General features: G+C 36.3%; 1 protein-coding gene and 1 pseudogene across 1 annotated transcript; both read left to right on the top strand.

The window, feature by feature from the left end:
* Positions 1–4,113: 4,113 nt before the first annotated feature.
* Positions 4,114–7,326, top strand: LOC143548541 (TMV resistance protein N-like; annotated as a pseudogene).
* Positions 7,327–10,005: 2,679 nt separating this feature from the next.
* On the top strand, positions 10,006–13,313 carry LOC143548540 (disease resistance protein Roq1-like). Its single transcript, XM_077039669.1, has 5 exons — positions 10,006–10,523; positions 10,649–10,923; positions 11,009–11,706; positions 12,097–12,375; positions 12,459–13,313. The coding sequence occupies exons 1-5, from the start codon at positions 10,006–10,008 to the stop codon at positions 13,311–13,313; spliced, it is 2,625 nt and encodes an 874-aa protein (XP_076895784.1).
* The last annotated feature ends 4,849 nt before the right edge of the window (positions 13,314–18,162 follow it).

The raw sequence follows: 18,162 nt of genomic DNA, 5'->3' as shown, positions 1-18,162 counted from the left end.
ATGGTGTTATATCCAACTCAAGAGGCTTAAATAAGATGGCTAATTTTTCTAGGCTTAGGAAAGCAAAGCGTAACAAACTAACAACAATTAAGGGGTGTTTGGGATTGGTTATTTTACAAAAAGTTAGAGTATGTTTGGGATTGAGTTATATATAGTGTTTGAAAACGTTAAAAGATGTGAGAGGATAAGGTATTTCTGCTCCATAATGTTTTGCCCCAGTTCAATCCACTTTAGCTTACAACATTTTGGGGAAGACATAGGTGGCTCAATGCATAAATATTGGGATCTTTGTGATTTCTAGTTCGATTTTGAGAACGTCTGGGTTTTACCACCAATGGGTCTTCAGACGGGTGGATTTTTCCCAAAACTGGAGATAACTTGAAGGCACTTAAAGACTTCATACGGCTGGGTTGAACCAACTGACGGTGGCATTTTGTCATTGGGTCACCCCATACAGAGTATCTAGACATTCTTTGTTTGTTGGCCGTTCAAAAAAAAGTTAAAGTTTTACTTTATTTATATATGCTTTAACTTTTAAAAATACAGTAGAGGTCGGTACGCTAACAGATGATTTTTATTCCCTTATTTTATTTTTTGTTTCAACTAATTATAATATTTAACAAATTATATTTCTAAACTTTAAACTTGGACAAGTGTCGGCTTTACATGTTTATTTGTCGGTTAAACGATTTTCTTAAACTTTGCTTTCGTATTTGTTATAGCTAGCCTTTAAAATGACCGAAACCTTTTTCACGATTTAAAAGTATCACATCGTCATATCTTTTTATATCCGTGTTTAACGTTTGATACCACGCCTTTAAAATATGATTCTTTTTTGCTTACTGCCAATACCAACCGAATTTGCCAATTTGTGCTGGTACTGCCGATACAATTTGCGTCGATTCTCAACTGTAATGTGCTGGTTTTTTTGTTCGATAATTTGTTGTAATTTGGCATTGACGGGTTTATTTCTTTTGTTTAGTTTTGATGCCGTTACCCGATACAGACTGATTTCGCGTCGACTTACAACGCGTTCGTGGTTTAATGTTTTTACACATGTCTTTTTGTTCGGCTTAATTGTCCCCGCGGTGAAGGGTGGGGTCGTAAATCGTAGTTTATAACTTTAAAAACCTACGTATAAAGTTCAAAGTCAGTAAGTGGTGCGAGACCATTCAATCTTCACGGCACGTGACAACACATGCAGTGCACAATTTTCCTTCTTTAATGGATGGACTCATGGACATGAAATTTTTAAGAAGGTGTAATTATTTAACGGAAGGTCCTTTAATAATGCTTTGTGGCTGTTTAGTAGTCTTTTAATATGACTATTAAGAGGTTATATTTTGATAGTTTATAATTTTTAATAGTTAAAATGTAATCTTAAGTTTGAATGATTAAAAGACTATTCTTTACCATTCAGACTTAAGACTATCTCTTAAATATTAAAAGATTGCTCCTTAAAAACTAATAGTAAATAAATTAAAGACTAACAAACAACCGTTTGTACACCGAACGTCCTATGTAAAGTAGCATGCTCTTCATACATACATATTCTTTACAAATAAATATATTAAAATTAACTAACTTTATATATATATATTCTTTATAGTATACATATTGAAGATTAATTAACCTTTTTTTATGTTATAAAGTATCTATGTGATTAATATTTTCTATAAAATACTTAAAAATAATATTTACACCATCAAAATTACTTAATGGCATCATGATTTGACATTTTTTTTGAACTATAATCTAAATTATAATTGAAATTTATTATATTCTTTTGGAAACGTGTCGATCCTAAGAAAAGTCATTATTTTCATCACCTTGAACCTCTTACTTTGTATATATACTATTTGCCTAAACAAAACACATAAATATCTAGACATACACAAATATGTACTTATAACATAGAACGTGTTATAAACAATAGTAGTATTTTATTATAAGACTTTTGGTTACATCATTGAAAATATATATAATATCACTAATGATGAAAAAACATATAATACTTGATACGACTCGACTATTTATAAGCTTTATATCGATATATGTCGATACAAAAAAGTTCATCGTAAAAGTGTATTTGATTTTATATAGAACACATATATTAAAATTTATAAATCAGAAACGAAACATAATTTAAATAAAAGTTGGCAAAAAGAATAAAAACAATAATCATATTATGCTATTTTTAAATAAACAAGTTGATCGCAAGAGTATATTCGTTTCTATAATACAAACAAATTATAATTCAAATGAAAGTTGGTAAAGAAATAAAGAAAAGCTAAAAGCCTAAAAGTATATTATGTTATTTTCAAATCATATGTAGAATCTTGGTCGCTTTTTTACTAACTTGACTTTGGTTTATCTGCATTCATCTAAATCCAATCCACATCAAACAGAGTTTTCTTCATTAATTATCCCTCCTCCGATTTCTTCAAATCGGCAACTGCAAAAGTAAGTACTTAGTTTTTTGAATTAGAACTTGATTTTCTAGCTACAATGGCTTTTCAGTTTCTTGATTTTCATAGTGATGCACAAACACCTAATTGATGAGTTACCTAGACCCCTTGTAAAGTCATTTATGTGAGGAACATTGTAGAGCACTAAATAATATATTGTTTATGTTCTTATATGTACGTCTCTAATCAGTAAATTGTAAAGATGCAGTTAGAGAGATCTATGGCCATTACTCTTTTTACCTCTAAGTGTATATACAGCTGACTAGGCCTGGCTGTTAGGATTAAACGCACACACGAAACTGAACACGACACGAAAGCAATAAATGAACACGAGGATTTAACGTGGTTCGGTCTAAACTGACCTACGTCCACGGGTGGCAACTAGGTATATCTTTATTGAGTGACCAAATATTACAAGTACATAATGTTGTTTATATAGAGACTGAACTAGGGTTAGTAAATTATTATGCAAGAAATCTAAACCGGGCCGGGCTTGGGCCCGACCGCCCACACCCGTCTCCTCTTTTGACTTCATATAATAAACCGGGCCAACAAGGCCTACGAACCCAACACTGGCAAACGGGACGGTTCGGGCAGGTTTGGCTATGGGTCAGACTGAATTCGGATCAAATATCATAAATTGAGAAAATTCAAATAATTTAACCAAAATTGATTTAAAAAAATCCTTCCAAAATTTTCGGAACGGAACAGGTTTCCTGCCAGACACGTAACCCGACGCCGCCAGGACACATGCTACGTGGTGCCGGATGCACGCTTAGGTATCAGTTATGCGCGTGTTTCAATGCCGGTTATGCTTCTGATGTCATGTTATGCTTGCGGCGCCGGCTTACGCGTCTGATGCCGTGTTACGCACTTATCGGCACTGGTTACGTGTCTAATGCCACGTTGCGCTCGTACCGGTGCCGGATTACACGCATTTCACCCCATATATATCAACCAAACCCTTTTGACGTGTTTGAAAAATAACACCAACCCATTTTGACTCGTGTCAAAATTGCCAGGCGTACAGCCGAGGAAAACATAAAATATGTATGAATGAAATGACCTTTTTCCCAGCTATCTCTTCTCTGTACTCAATCGTTGTAAGCCAACCTTTGATAATATCTGTATCAATCAGTTAACCTGTATCCGTCAAATACACAACCCACTTCTCGGTGATATGTAGAAAGATGTATGCCAAAAGCAGTTCAGAATGAGAGAAGTGGTTGGACACTTTTCATGCCAATTATATGTCATAAAAGCCGAGAGCTTGATCTAATAATTGTCTTCAGCCATTCTTTTGTTATATTGCAATCACATACATATACAAAAACATTTCATGTTTTCATTTGTTGCAAAGTTAGATTAAGAACACTGAACACTACAGGTTGGTTGTCCTTTAAAGATTTGAATCTAAGATATAAATAAAATATGGAATCATAAAAGAATGGATTTGTTATTTCATTCCATATGAACAATTATGCGTGTCACTTAAAACCACGTTCCATTGCAATTCCCTTCTAAGATGAATTACCTTGACTGTTTGATTCCTTTTTAAAAGATTTTTCAGATCAAGTGAACCTAATTTTAACTTTACTGATCTTTTTGTTTAAAATTCCTAATATAGACTCTTGCTCCCTAAGCCATGGATGGTGCTCTTGTTGCATCTTCATCCTCATCGTCTACTGCTCCAACTGCTGGAAGATGGGCATATGATGTGTTTTTGAGTTTTCGAGGCGAAGACACTCGAAACAACTTTGTGGATCATCTTTATGCATTTCTTGATCAGGCTGGAATATACACATTTAAGGATGACGAGAAGCTCCGGAGAGGGAAATCTATTTCCCCTGAACTCAATAAAGCTATTGAAGGGTCAATGGTTTCAGTGGTTGTCTTTTCAAAAAATTATGCAAACTCTTCTTGGTGTTTGGAAGAACTTGTTAAGATCATTGAATGTTGGAATAGCATGGGACAGACGGTATTACCAGTGTTCTATGATGTGGACCCATCTGATGTCCGTGGACAGAAAGGAAGTTTTCAAACAGCATTCCAGCAACATGAAGTGAAATTAATAGATGATTTTGACAAAGTGAACAGGTGGAGGGAAGCTTTAAAGACTGCTGCCAATTTATCAGGATGGGACGTACCCAGAATTGCGAATGGGTTAGATCTCTTGCTCTTTATCAGTTTAATTACTTTTAAGACTATCAACAATTTATCAAATTCTAAACTAATTAAAGTGGGGTAACATTATTTGTTCATTGAATTGCTCTTTTTCTGATCAACAGATGTGAAGCTGATTGTATTAAGCAAATTGTAAGAACTATCTTGAGCTATACCAAATCTCTTCCACAAGAAAATCTGATTGGAATGGAATTGCGGGTCCATCATGTGAAGGCATTGCTATGTAAAGCAGCTAATGATGCTTGCTTTACTGGAATTTGGGGGATGGGTGGAATAGGCAAGACAACAATTGCTAGAGCTGTGTATCATCAACTCTCGTATGCGTTTGAGGGTAGTAGCTTTCTGGAAGATGTTAGAGAAAATGGGTCTGATAAGAGAGGCCTCAAATCCTTACAAGAAAAGCTTCTTTCAGATATCCTAATACAGGATCAATTTAAAGTAAATGATTGTCATGATGGAATGTGTCAGATTCGGAGAAGACTGAGCCGTAAAAGGGTTCTTGTTGTTCTCGATAATGTTGATAATATTAAGCAACTCCAGTTCTTAGCTGGTTCTCGTGACTGGTTTGGTCCTGGTAGTAGAATTATAATAACAACCAGAGACAAGCATTTGCTATGTGATGCACAAGAGAAATACACACCTGAATTGTTAGGCGAAATGGAAGCAATGAGACTCTTTAGTAAATATGCATTTAAAACAAACACCCCGCCAAAAGAGTTTGAGGAGGTATCACGTGCTGTAGTAAGACATACCGGTCACCTTCCCCTAGCCCTCAAAGTTTTAGGCTCTCATTTTCGTAGTAGAAATTTGGAATTCTGGAAGAGTGAGTTAAAAGTTTTGACCAAAATACCACACGATGAGGTCCACGGAAATCTAAAGCTAAGTTATGATGGATTGAATATCCTTCAAAAGAACATATTCCTACTCATTGCATGTTTCTTCAAAGGCAAGGGAAGACATCTTGTCACTAGAATTCTTGATGCTGTTGGTTTTAAAGCTGTCAGTGGTATAACCGTGCTAATTGAAAAATCTCTTTTGAGAATTTCGGAAGGAAATCTTCATATGCATGATCTGATTCAAGAGATGGGTCAGTGTATTGCCCGAGAATGCTATCCAAATATGGTATGGGATCCAGAGGAAATCAAAGAAGTAATGACAACAATCATTGTAAGCCGTTTTTTTTAATGATCAATAGCAACCTACTTTGCTTTGGGCCTTTTTGCTCTTTTTTCTGCTTTGATTTCCCTAACATTACTTGTTGTTATTTGCAGAGATTAGAGGCAGTTGAAGCCATGGTGGTGCACGCGAATAGTTATAGGGGCATTTCCTACAGTGCAGAACTTTTGAAGAGCATGAAGAAACTACGGCTACTTGAAGTTAAAGGAGGATTCACTTCCGGTGAACCTACATATTAACTTGAGCAGTTAAGATGGCTTAGTTGGTTACAATATCCATTTGATTCTTTGAGAATAACAAGAGATATGATCAACCTTGTTGGCCTTAATATGACAAATGGCAAGATGAGACAACTACATATAGAGAATATGGTACCATTCTTGTTAAATCTATATTTTTTTGATGTGTCAGTCTTACATTGACCTTAATTAGCAAACATCATCTATTTTACCAGGTCATTCTCCCCAACCTCAAGTTCATTGATCTACAACATTCACAGATAACAATGTTTCCCAGTGTGTCAGGATTACCAAACCTTGAGTGGCTAAATTTGTTTCATTGTTCTAGTCTAGTGAAGATTCACCGTTCTGTTTTTCTTCATGGAAAGATTACGTACTTTAATTTGAGTTTTTGCACAAGTCTTGAGATTCTCACGTTCCATATTAAGATGAAATCTCTACAAACACTACTTCTTAATGACTGCGAGCTTCTCAAAAGATTCCCAGAAGTCTCTACGGGTATGGAGAGGTTGTCAGTTTTACATATTCATTGTTGTAACCGTGTGAGGGCATTACCACCACACACGTTGGCTTTGTAACTGAGAAGGAGGTTCTTATTCAGGGTTTCTTGCATTTAAGTTCTTTGAGGGTATTGGATCTTAGTGAGAATCTTCTAGATGACAGCTTCCCGATTTATCTGCATATTGCATGGCCCTTCCTAGAAGAGTTTCTTCTATTTGGAAACAACTTCACTCGGCTACCTGCAACCATCTCTCAGCTCTCTCGTCTCAAATACCTTGACTTGAGTTACTGCAGCCTCCTCAAAGATTTGCCTGTGCTTCCATCACTTATTCAAGTTTTAAAGGCAAAAGGTTGCAGATCTTTGGAAAAGATTGGAGATTTGTCAAAAACATACAAGTGGCTGTTTAAGATCTCAGTTAGGGGCTGCCCTAAACTCCTATTGGACAGGGAGAGTCAAAGCCACATTGCTAATTTGTTGATGAAATCTTTGGTCCAGGTAGCTTCATCTTAATTAGTCTATCCTCTTATGTATCTAACACTAACTGATTAGTACAGTTAAAGTAAATGATTATGTTTGTGGATATAGAAATGTGCTGCTGTAAATCATCGGTTGGGTATCATGGTTCCTGGAAGCGAAATTCCCAACTGGTTCAGAAACCAACGGTTGGGTAACAAGATCCAACTGCATCTACCTCAAAATCAAATCTCCAAAATGATAGGCCTGGCCATATGCTGTTGTCTACCACAAAGGTGCAGACTGTATATGGATTGGATACATGTCTATTGATATCCTTGGGAAACTATGTCATAGTTTTGAATCAGAAAAGGTTATCATAAGTTTTGAGTTACATAATTCTTACATCATAGAATGTGGAATGTGTGCCATATACAAAGATGATATCAAACCAACGACAGGAATTGGATCATGGATATTAGATTTTGATGAATTGGGTAAGACTGACCGTTACAGGGACAGTTCAGTTGGTGAGGAATTGCAGCATGGAAGATGGCCAATCGCTCCTAATCCCTTATTTCACCGGATAACAAGTGACCATAACTCATTTAGAGTGTTTGTCTAATTTGATTATCTTAGGTAGTAAAGTGTCTCAAAGTCTTGAATCAATGTGATCAATTTGGCATCTTTACAATGCAATTTGTTTTTCTTTCCTTCTTTTCTTTTTTTTTTTAATAGTTGACTTAGGAAATAGTGTTTCTGTTGTTATATGACTAAGGTTGAGGTTACATGTTTCAGGAGTGTGGGAAGTATTTGGCTATAGACTTCATTGGCTTTTATTTATTAAGATCAAATTTTAAAGATACAGTGAAGGTGTCTTTTGAGCTCTAGTTCGAAATCTCGAACTCGGCTGTTAACATTTTTTTAAGCTTGAGCTTAGCTCGTTTATGGTCAATCGCTCCACATGTTGGAAGGATTTGCAAAGTCCCATAAGTGAAGAAATTTGATAGAATTAAATTCAAATTCCAATTCATTTGCCAACCAAACACATTGAAAATGGAATTGAAATCCAATTCAAACAAGTTATTGTCAAAGTGTTGGACTTTTTCTTTGTTTAGTGCTGTCAAACAACAATGCATACATCATACATATTTGACTTTATCAAATTGGTAAAAATAAAATGTATTATAGTCTATGCCAGATTTGTAATATTCTCAATTGAAGAATTCTTTTTTACATTATGTTGCAGTTGACATGTCATTCTCTTAATTAGAAAAGTATTGTCAAAAGTGTTGACTTGTTCTTCTATTGATGCTGTCAAACAACAATGGATGCATTATATGTGTTGGCTTTAAGAAAAACACACATCGCCTTCAAAATAGCACTTTGGCTGTGATCTAGCTGATGCCTTGCAGCATTCATCTTCTCCTTCAGTTTCTTCAAGTCTGCGCAGGTAACTATGTAGAGCTCTTTTTTTATTCTTTGAATAGGGGCTTCATTTTCTTTCTGCATTGGATTTTCAATTTATTGCTTTTCATCTCTTATAATTAGGTTTAAAATAAGATGGGATATATTTGAACTTTATCAACAAAGGATGATAGGGTTAGAATCGTTGGAGAAGAAGAAAATTAAAAGATAGAAGGAGATTGACTCAAATATTCTTTCATATTCATTCCATACGTAGATACTCCATATATAGCCAAACAAATTACATTAAATACCCCCTTAATATCATAAATAAACATACTCTCCCTTTAACTTAATTGTCTAGATACTAGTTATTATTATTACGTAACAATACTCCACCCTTAAAAAAAATTCTTGACCTCAAGAATCACAAAACAACGAAAAAAATTGTAGCATCCAGACTATTTGGCTTAACTCGTTCCACGGTGGATGCCATTTGGTTCGCCCAAGGGTATTCGGGACTGAGTAAACGGTACGCCACGGTGGATGCCACTCGGGATTCTCGACTAACCCTTTGATTGATATCATATTTTCTTTTGTCATTGCAGATTTTGTAACCTTCTTCAACAGGTTATGAGCAACTGATGAAACAGGTGACACCAGTATGGTTGATCATGTTGGTCCCCATTTTAGGGTGGATGGCGTGGCTAGTTGCGGGGTTGGTTTCGGTGCTGACGGTATGGGTGATAGAGTCTGTTTCAGGGTTGCTTTCGGTGCAAACAACACAAGTGAGGGTTCCTGTTTTGAGGCTGATTCCGGAGCATATGAGAGGGGTTGTTTTTCGGATGGATTTTGAACAGCAACATGGAATGGTTTGGTGCAGAGGGTGTTAGTGATGTTGAAGGAAGGTAATCAGAAGCGGTGTTACCATTGGAATAAAGGTCGATGGAAAACTTGAGAGATTTCAAATAAAGGTCCATGGAGACCTCCTGAGATTTCATCAGGGCAAGAAGTGTTTACAAAGTAGCATTAATCTGGTTGAGGACTGACCCATGTTGAGCAATCCTTTCATAAACATACTCATCAAACTCTTCATTGGATAGTTTTGAGCTCCATTGATCGGAACGGCTCTGATACCATTGATAGGGTTAGAACCCTTGGAGAAGAAGACAACTAAAAGATAGAAGTAGATTGACTCAAATATTCTTTCATGTCAATTCCATTCGTAGGTGCTCCATATATAGCCAAACAAATTACATTAAATACCCCCTTAATATCATAAATAAACATACTCTCCCCTTAATTGTCTAGATACTGATTATTATTATTACGTAACAAAGGAAGTATAATTTGAGGCAGCAATTGTTGTTTTTTACATGTTAATCTTATCATAAACCAAAAATGGAATCATAAAAGAATGAAATTGTAATTTCATTACTTTCCATTTCAATTCTCTTGTAAGATGAATTCCCTCTACAATTAGATTCCTTTCATAAGTAGTTTTTTTAACTAAACGGACATAATTTTAATTTACTCTCTTCGCTTAAAATATTTCAAATATAGTGCTCCCACAGCCATGGATGGTGCTCTTGTTGCATCTTCATCCTCATCGTCTACTGCTCCAACTACCGGAAGATGGACATATGACGTGTTTTTGAGTTTCCGAGGGGAAGACACTCGAAACAACTTTGTGGACCATCTTTATGCAGCTCTTGAACAGGCAGGAATATACACGTTTAAGGATGATGAGAAGCTCCAGAGAGGGAAGCACATCTCCACTGAACTTGTGAAAGCAATTGAAGAGTCAATGGTTTCAGTGGTTGTCTTCTCAAAAAATTCTGCAAACTTTTCTTGGTGTTTGGAAGAACTTGTTAAGATCATCGAATGTCGGGATAATATGGGACAGAGGGTGTTACCAGTGTTCTATGACGTGGTCCCATCTGACGTCCATGGACAAAAAACAAGTTTTCAAACAGCATTGCAACAACATGAAGAGAAGTTAATAGCTGATTCTGAGAAAGTGAAGAGGTGGAGAGAAGCTTTAGAGACTGCTGCCAACTTATCTGGATTGGATGTACCCAGAACTGCCAGTGGGTTAGTTGTCTTGCTCTTAACTTAATTACTTTAAGACATCAACATTTTTTTACCAAATCTTGAACTAATTACAGTGGGTGACATTTTTTGCTCATTCAATTGCTCTTTTGTTGATCAACATACAGGCGTGAAGCTGAATGTATCAAGCAAATTGTAAGAACTATCTTGAGCTATACCGAATCCCGTCCAGAAGAAAATCTGATTGGAATGGAATCACGAATACGTCACGTGAAGGCGTTGCTACGTAAAGGGGCTGATGATGTTTGCTTTATTGGAATTTGGGGGATGGGAGGAATAGGCAAGACAACAATTGCTAGAGTTGTGTATCATCAACTCTCGTATGCTTTTGAAAGTAGTTGCTTTCTTGAAGATGTTAGAGAAAATGGTTATGATAAGAGAGGCATTAAATCATTACAAGAGAAGCTACTTTCAGAAATTTGCAAACACATTATAGCATACGTGATTGTGATGATGGAATGTGTCAGATACGATAAGGCTGCGCCATAAAAAGTTGCTTGTTCTAGATGATGTTGATAATATTAAGCAAATTCGGTTCTTAGCTGGTGGTCGTGACTGGTTTGCCTCTGGTAGTAGAATTATAATAACAACAAGAGACGAGCATTTGTTATGTTATGTACAAGAGAAATATACACCTGAATTGCTAAAAGAAACAGAAGCTATGAAGCTCTTTAGTACATATGCGTTTATGAAAAACTCCCCTCCAAAAGAGTTTAAGGAGCTATCATATGTTGTAGTAAGACATACCGGTTACCTTCCCTTAGCCCTCAAAGTTTTAGGCTCTCATTTTTGTAGGAGAAATTTGGATTTCTGGCAAAGTGCATTGAAAGCTCTAGCCAAAATACCAAATAATGAGATCAATGAAGTTCTAATGCTAAGCTATGATGGATTGAATAGCGTTGAAAAGAAAATATTCCTACACATCGCATGCTTCTTCAAAGGCAATGAAAGACACCATGTCACGAGAATTCTTGATGCCTTAGGTTTTGAAGCTATCAGTGGAATAACAATGTTGATTGAAAAATCTCTTTTGAGCATTTCAAATGGATATTTTCATATGCATGATCTTATTCAAGAGATGTGTCAGTGTATTGTCCATGAATTCTATCCAAATACCTTGGTATGGGTTCCTGAGGAAATCGAAGAAGTAATGACAACAATCAGTGTAAGCCCATGTCTTTTATGCTTGAAATCAAGTTAGTTTGCTTTGGGCCTTTATGAACTCTTGTTTTTGAAAATAACGGTAAGGTTTTGAGCTCCTTACACATATGTACTTGCATGTACATGGGTCTAGCATCAATGCTGCCAGAATGCCAAAAGTGGAAAGTTATCTATATAGCCAAGTTATTTCAGAAAGTTTGAAGAGTCATACTTTCAATCAATAAATTTGTTCTTTTATATATCTCATGCTTCCTTTGTGTTATTTTTTTCTTATAAAGTTCAAGGAGAGAACTTTTTCTCTCTCATTCATTATGTCTACAGGAAACAACATGGTCGGTTCAAACAAATGTATCTTGTATTTCTTGTACATGTAATCTACTTTTGTTATTTGCAGAGGTTAGAGACGGTTGAAGCCATTGTGGAGCCTGAGAACGGTTATAGGCCCATCGTCTATTGTAGTGCAAAACTTTTGCAGAGCATGAAGAAACTGAGGCTACTTAAAGTTGAAGGACGATTCACATCCAGTGAACCTACATATTTTCCCGAACAGTTAAGATGGTTTAATTGGTTCCAGTACCCGTTTGGTACTTCGAGAATAACAAGAGATATGACCAAGCTTGCTGGCCTCAATATGAAACATGGTTTGCTGAGACAGCTACAGATAGAGAACAAGGTACTATTATTGGTTATCCAAATCGTTTGATGTATCAGTTTTACATTGACCTTAATGTGACAAACATCATCTATGTCTGCTAGGTCAATTTCCCCAACCTCAAGTTCATTAATCTAGGAAATTCTAGCTCGATAACAATGTTTCCCAGTGTCTCAGGGGTTCCAAACCTTGAGTGGCTAAATTTGTCGAACTGTATTAACTTGGTGGAGGTTCACGAGTCTGTTTTTCTTCACGGAAATATTATTTACTTGAATTTAAGTGATTGCGAGAGTCTTAAGATTCTCACACACTGTATCAAGATGAAATCCATACAGAGACTGCTTCTTAATGGTTGTTGCCGTTTCAAAAAATTCCCAGAAGTCTCTATGGATATGGAGAGGTTGTCACTTTTAGATATTGGTTATTGTTACGGCATAAGGACATTGCCATCATCAATCAGACTTTTGACTGGCCTTACCAGTTTGCTCATGGCAAGATGTTTTAGCCAAGTGGACAAAAGAGTATTACCAACTCTAATTATTCAGGGTTCATTGAATTTAAGTTCTTTAAGGGTACTGGATCTTAGTCGCAACCTTCTAGATGACAACTTCCCAGATAATTTGCATACTGCATGGCCCTTCATAGAAAAGTTTGATCTACTTGGGAACATGTTCACCCGACTACCTGCCACCATTTCTCGGTTCTCTCATCTCAAATACCTCAACCTGAGGTACTGCTTCCACCTCAAAGAATTGCATGAGCTTCCATCATGTATTCAAGTTCTGAAGGCACGTGGTTGCGTGTCATTGGAAAAGATCAGAGATTTATCGAATACATACAAGTGGTTGTTTAAGATCTCAGTCGGTGACTGTCCCAAACTCCTAGAGGACGGAGAGAGTCAAAGCCACATTAGTAATATGTTGATGAAATCTTTGATCAAGGTATCTTCTTCTTCTTAATTAATTAATTAATTAATTAATTAATTAATTAGTCTCTCATGTCCTGATATATAAAGAACGTATTTGTTTAGTACTGTTCAAAGTAAATGATTATGTTTGTGGATGCAGAAATGCGCTGCTGTGAACCATAGTTTAAGTATCATGGTTCCTGGAAGCAAAATACCCAACTGTGTTGGCTCAGACGGATCAAACAATCAGAACAAACACACAAACAAACGAACGAACACGATATATTGGGGTGACAACCCTCGACTCTTTTCATATAATCAAACGAACTTATCAAACGAACATCACGAACATAACAAACTTACATGGAGAAGAGACTTCTTGACTCTCTCACACACATAAAACTAATAATCTAGACCCTATTTATAGACCTATTAAACTTGCTCTCCAAGACAAACTTAACTTGTGAAACAAGACAAACTTATTCTAGAATAATCCATATTAAAATAAACTTACAAAACAAACCCTCAACTTTATTGATAATTCAAGATTATTCTTCATTCACCCCCTTAATCTTGAATTGTTCCTCTTCTCACTTTTATTCCTTCTTTTCAGCTGACCATAACATACTTGCTTCACTGATTCTTCAAACTTAGCATTCTTTCCTTTCGTGCTTAACTTTGAAGTCATATTGCTACTTTCTTTCTCAACTCAATTCTTCTCATCAACTAGTTCTTGACTAATATTTTCACGAACTCCAAAACAAATCATTTGGAATCGTTCCAAACCGAATATCCTTCACTTTCATAATCGATTTCACATCATAACATTTTTTCTTTTCAACTTCAAAGTTATTAGGATTACAACATACCTTAAGCTTGATGTTGTACGTCCTATTCAGGTTTCTCTGAACCTTCATCAACAATCTCTCTTTCTGATCATATAGCCTCAATAACCCATTGGCTATTTCAATCTTACATCCTTCTTCATTCAACTGACCCAAGCTAAGAAGATTGGTCTTACTTAGGCATATAGAAAACATCATAAAACGTTTTCTTTTCACCAGTCTTACTTACCACGGTTACATTACCTTTACCTTTGATTTTGATCTCGGATCCATCACCAAACTTCACTTGACCCGAAACTCGTTCATCTAAGGTAGTAAAAAACTCTTTCTTTCCTGACATATGATGACTTGCACCATTGTCTAAGTACCACGTTCCTTCATTCTTTTCATCCTTTTCAAACACACCAGGGATAACCCTCTCTTCATTCAAACTTACTTTCTTTATTGAACAGACTGCCATAAACAAAGAAGGATCAACATCATCTTTTTTCTTTGTCAAATTCACTTCTTCATTCCCTTTGCTTGGCTCTTCACATTCATTCAAGTAGTGCCCTATCTTATCACAGTTGTAGCACGTTACATACTTCCTTCTATCTTGCCATTCTCCCGGGTTTCTTTTTCCGGTATTCAACCCGTTCATCATTCTCACGTTCATTATTCCATCTTGGATTCGCTCTTCCTCGTCCATTATATCTTCCACGACCTCTACCACATCCTCGGTAGTTTTCAACTTTCTTTTCGGTTTGGGTGAACATGAGCTGACTTTGGGATGAACTTCCATTCACATTCTTGAACATGTTTCTTTCTTCATACGCTTTTAAACGTCCAATCACATCTTCAAACGCCATTGTTTCGATGTCTGCGAGTAGCTCCATCGAAGAAATAACAGGTAAATATTTATCTGGCATAGAGTTCAAAAATTTTCTTACCAAAACCTCTTCTTCAAGTACCGCTCCCAAGCTCTTGTACTTTGACTGTACTCCACCCAACTTCGCTGCATAATCATCAATACTTTCTGTCTCTCCCATCTTCAATCCATCTAACTCGGCTCTTAGCATTTCAACACAAGCTTCTGAGTTCTTTCTGCACCAAGATAACGAACTCTTAACGCTTCCCAAACATCTTTTGGTTCTAAATACTTGGCTATCTGAAGCATCACGTCTTCAGGTAGGGTTTGGAAGATAACACCTAGCGCCATAAACTTCTTTCTTTCTTCAATTCCAGTTCCCTTTTCCTTATCAATCGCATCATGCAAATCATTCGCACCCAAGATAATTTTCAACATAACCGACCATGATGCATAGTTGGTCGAAGTTAACTTCAGTGCTTGCAAAACAACCACCAATCGATTCTTTCACTGTTCCAGAGCTTCCTGCTTCTTTATCACCGGACATGTCACAATACTTTTTTTTTTGTGACTTATTCAAAACCCTTCACCCATCTGTTGACTTTTGTGACCCCTTTATAATTCTTTGATCACAAACTTTAAAAAAACCCTCAGAATAAAGAAAACGAAACTGTTTCTCTATTAATCTCAATCTTTGTGGGAAACTGCTCCACACACAAATACTTCACCTTTTGATATATATTGGTGCACAAACTTCAAAATAATAAAATCCTTTCTCTCTCGTAAACAACAAACAGCAAACGGAAGGACCCGTTGATTGAACAAAATAAAATTGATAATCAAGATTTCTTTTCTTTGAACAAGCCTAAGCTTTGATACCAATTGTTGACCCAGACGGATCAAACAATCAGATCAAACACACAAACGAACACGATATATTGGGGTGACAACCCTCAACTCTTTTCATATAATCAAACGAACATCACGAACATAACAAACTTACATGGAGAAGAGACTTATTGACTCTCTCACACACATAAAACTATTAATCTAGACCTTATTTATAGACCTACTAAACTTGCTTTTCAAAACAAACTTAACTTGGGAAACAAGGCAAACTTATTCTAGAATAATCCATATTAAAATAAACTTACAAAACAAACCCTCAAATTTATTGATAATTCAAGATTATTCTTCAAACTGGTTCAGCAACCAACGGTTAGGTGACAAGATCGAACTGTATTTACCTCATAAACAGATCTCCGAAGTGATAGGGTTAGCCATATGCTGTGGTGTACCATCAGAGGGAACGTTTGTTCTTAGAATCAAGTTCGAACCGTCAGATGAAGGGAATTTGATCAGTTATCCAGCACATCCTGCCGAAAGTGTAGACTATATGTGGGTTGGATACATGCCAATCGATATTCTTGGGAATCTATGTCATGGTTTTGAATACGAAAATCTTATCATAAGTTTTGAAGGCGATGAAATTGTGAAATGCGGGGTGTGTGTTGTATACAAAGATGATATCGAACCAATAACAGGATCTGGATCATGGATCTCCGACTATGATGAATTGGTCATGATAGACCATTACTGTAGATCTAGTGAGGAATTGCAGCATGGAAGATGGTCACCACCTACTTTTTCCTTCAATTATGGGAAAGCCAATAACCATAACTCAGTTACAGTTTATTTAGTTTAATTATCTCAAGTAGGGGTGTTCTGCGATTGGTTTAAAACCGCGAAACCCCCAAAGCCGGTAATCGGTTTGGCTTCACGGTCGGTTTTTCTTTTTACATTCGGTCGGTCGGCTTCAAAATTTTCAAACCGTAATGAACGGTTTGGCTTACGGTTTTTATTGAAAACCGGCCGTAAAAACCGGACCGGACCGTAGGATTTATTTATATATAAATTTTATTTTTTGATATTAGATTTATATAATTATTTATAATTTATCATATGTTTTAAAAATTGGGCTTCTTGTCTTGGCCCTCTATAAAATGCTAGTGTGTAATTTAGCCTAACTTTACTAAAAGTCCAGTATCCCGTCATGTTCTAGGCTTAAATTCTGGACAATATGATTAATTATGGGGAACTTGTATTTTGGTTATTTTATTTTTGGACAGCTTGAAATCTGAACTTGTGAATTAGAGTTTAAGTTTTTGACAATATCATATTAATGCCTAAACCGTGAAACCGGTCGGAGCCAAATCGGTAGTAACGGTTCGATTCGATTTGGTTTTTATTTTCAACAGTTTGGCTTCGGTTTTTTATCAGCAAAAATCGTTCTAACGGTTTGGCTTACGTTTTGACCCAAAAACCGTCAAAACCGGACCGTGAACACCCGTAATCTCAAGTAGTCAAGTGTCTAGGAATCTTGAATCAATATAATATGATTAATGTCTCATGTTTATTATGTATAATAATAACTACTTTAGGTACTAGTTTTTTGTTGGTATATGACTAACTTCGACCCCAACCTTGATGTACAACCCCACAAAGAAGATGAATTAACCAGAGATAATAATAAATTTATTAATAGAGAAGTTACTCATGGTCTTTGACGATGATAAATCACTACACCGATAACTCCATGAAGGATGCATGGACTCCGCCGTTTTCCTCTTACCCAATTGTTCCAGCCCAAAACGGGTAGCCTCACTAGAGCCTCCAAACCGCTCGACGCTCGAACTCGCTCGCGCTCGCTCGTAATTTGCTCGGAAAATGCTCGCTCGTTTTTTCGCTCGATTGTAAACGAGCCGCTCTGCTCAGTTCGGTTTGTAAACGATCCAAGCAACGAGCAAAGGTCTGCTCGATTCGGTTCGGCTCGCATATTTTTAATTTACTTTATATATAATTATAGATGAACAAATATATAAATATATAGACAAAACACATTAAATATAAGTATACAATTTTATGAACGCTTTTAAAATTTTCCTATTCGGTTAATTTTATAGTTTTGTTAGTTCGATTCAAGTTTTCAGAATACTAAAAGCTTGTTTACATGCTCATTATGTTAGGATATGTGAAGGCTTAGAGATATTGGGCTCGGTTTTGGCCCATGTTAGGTTTCTTGGGGCCCAAGTTGAAAACCCTAATCTATTCTCTATATTAACCAATATGATGTAATTGTAATCTTTGCACCTCAATCAATGATATAACCTAGTTGCAGCCCGTGGATGTAGGTCCCCCGTCGGAACCGA

This window comes from Bidens hawaiensis, unplaced genomic scaffold, assembly GCF_021521415.1.
Source record: "Bidens hawaiensis isolate Kalapana, Puna unplaced genomic scaffold, B.hawaiensis_p1.1 tig00015194_1, whole genome shotgun sequence".
In the NCBI taxonomy this organism is placed as follows: domain Eukaryota; kingdom Viridiplantae; phylum Streptophyta; class Magnoliopsida; order Asterales; family Asteraceae; genus Bidens; species Bidens hawaiensis.
The sequence above is the reverse complement of the archived record's forward strand: the minus strand, read 5'-3'. Positions and strand labels throughout refer to the sequence as shown.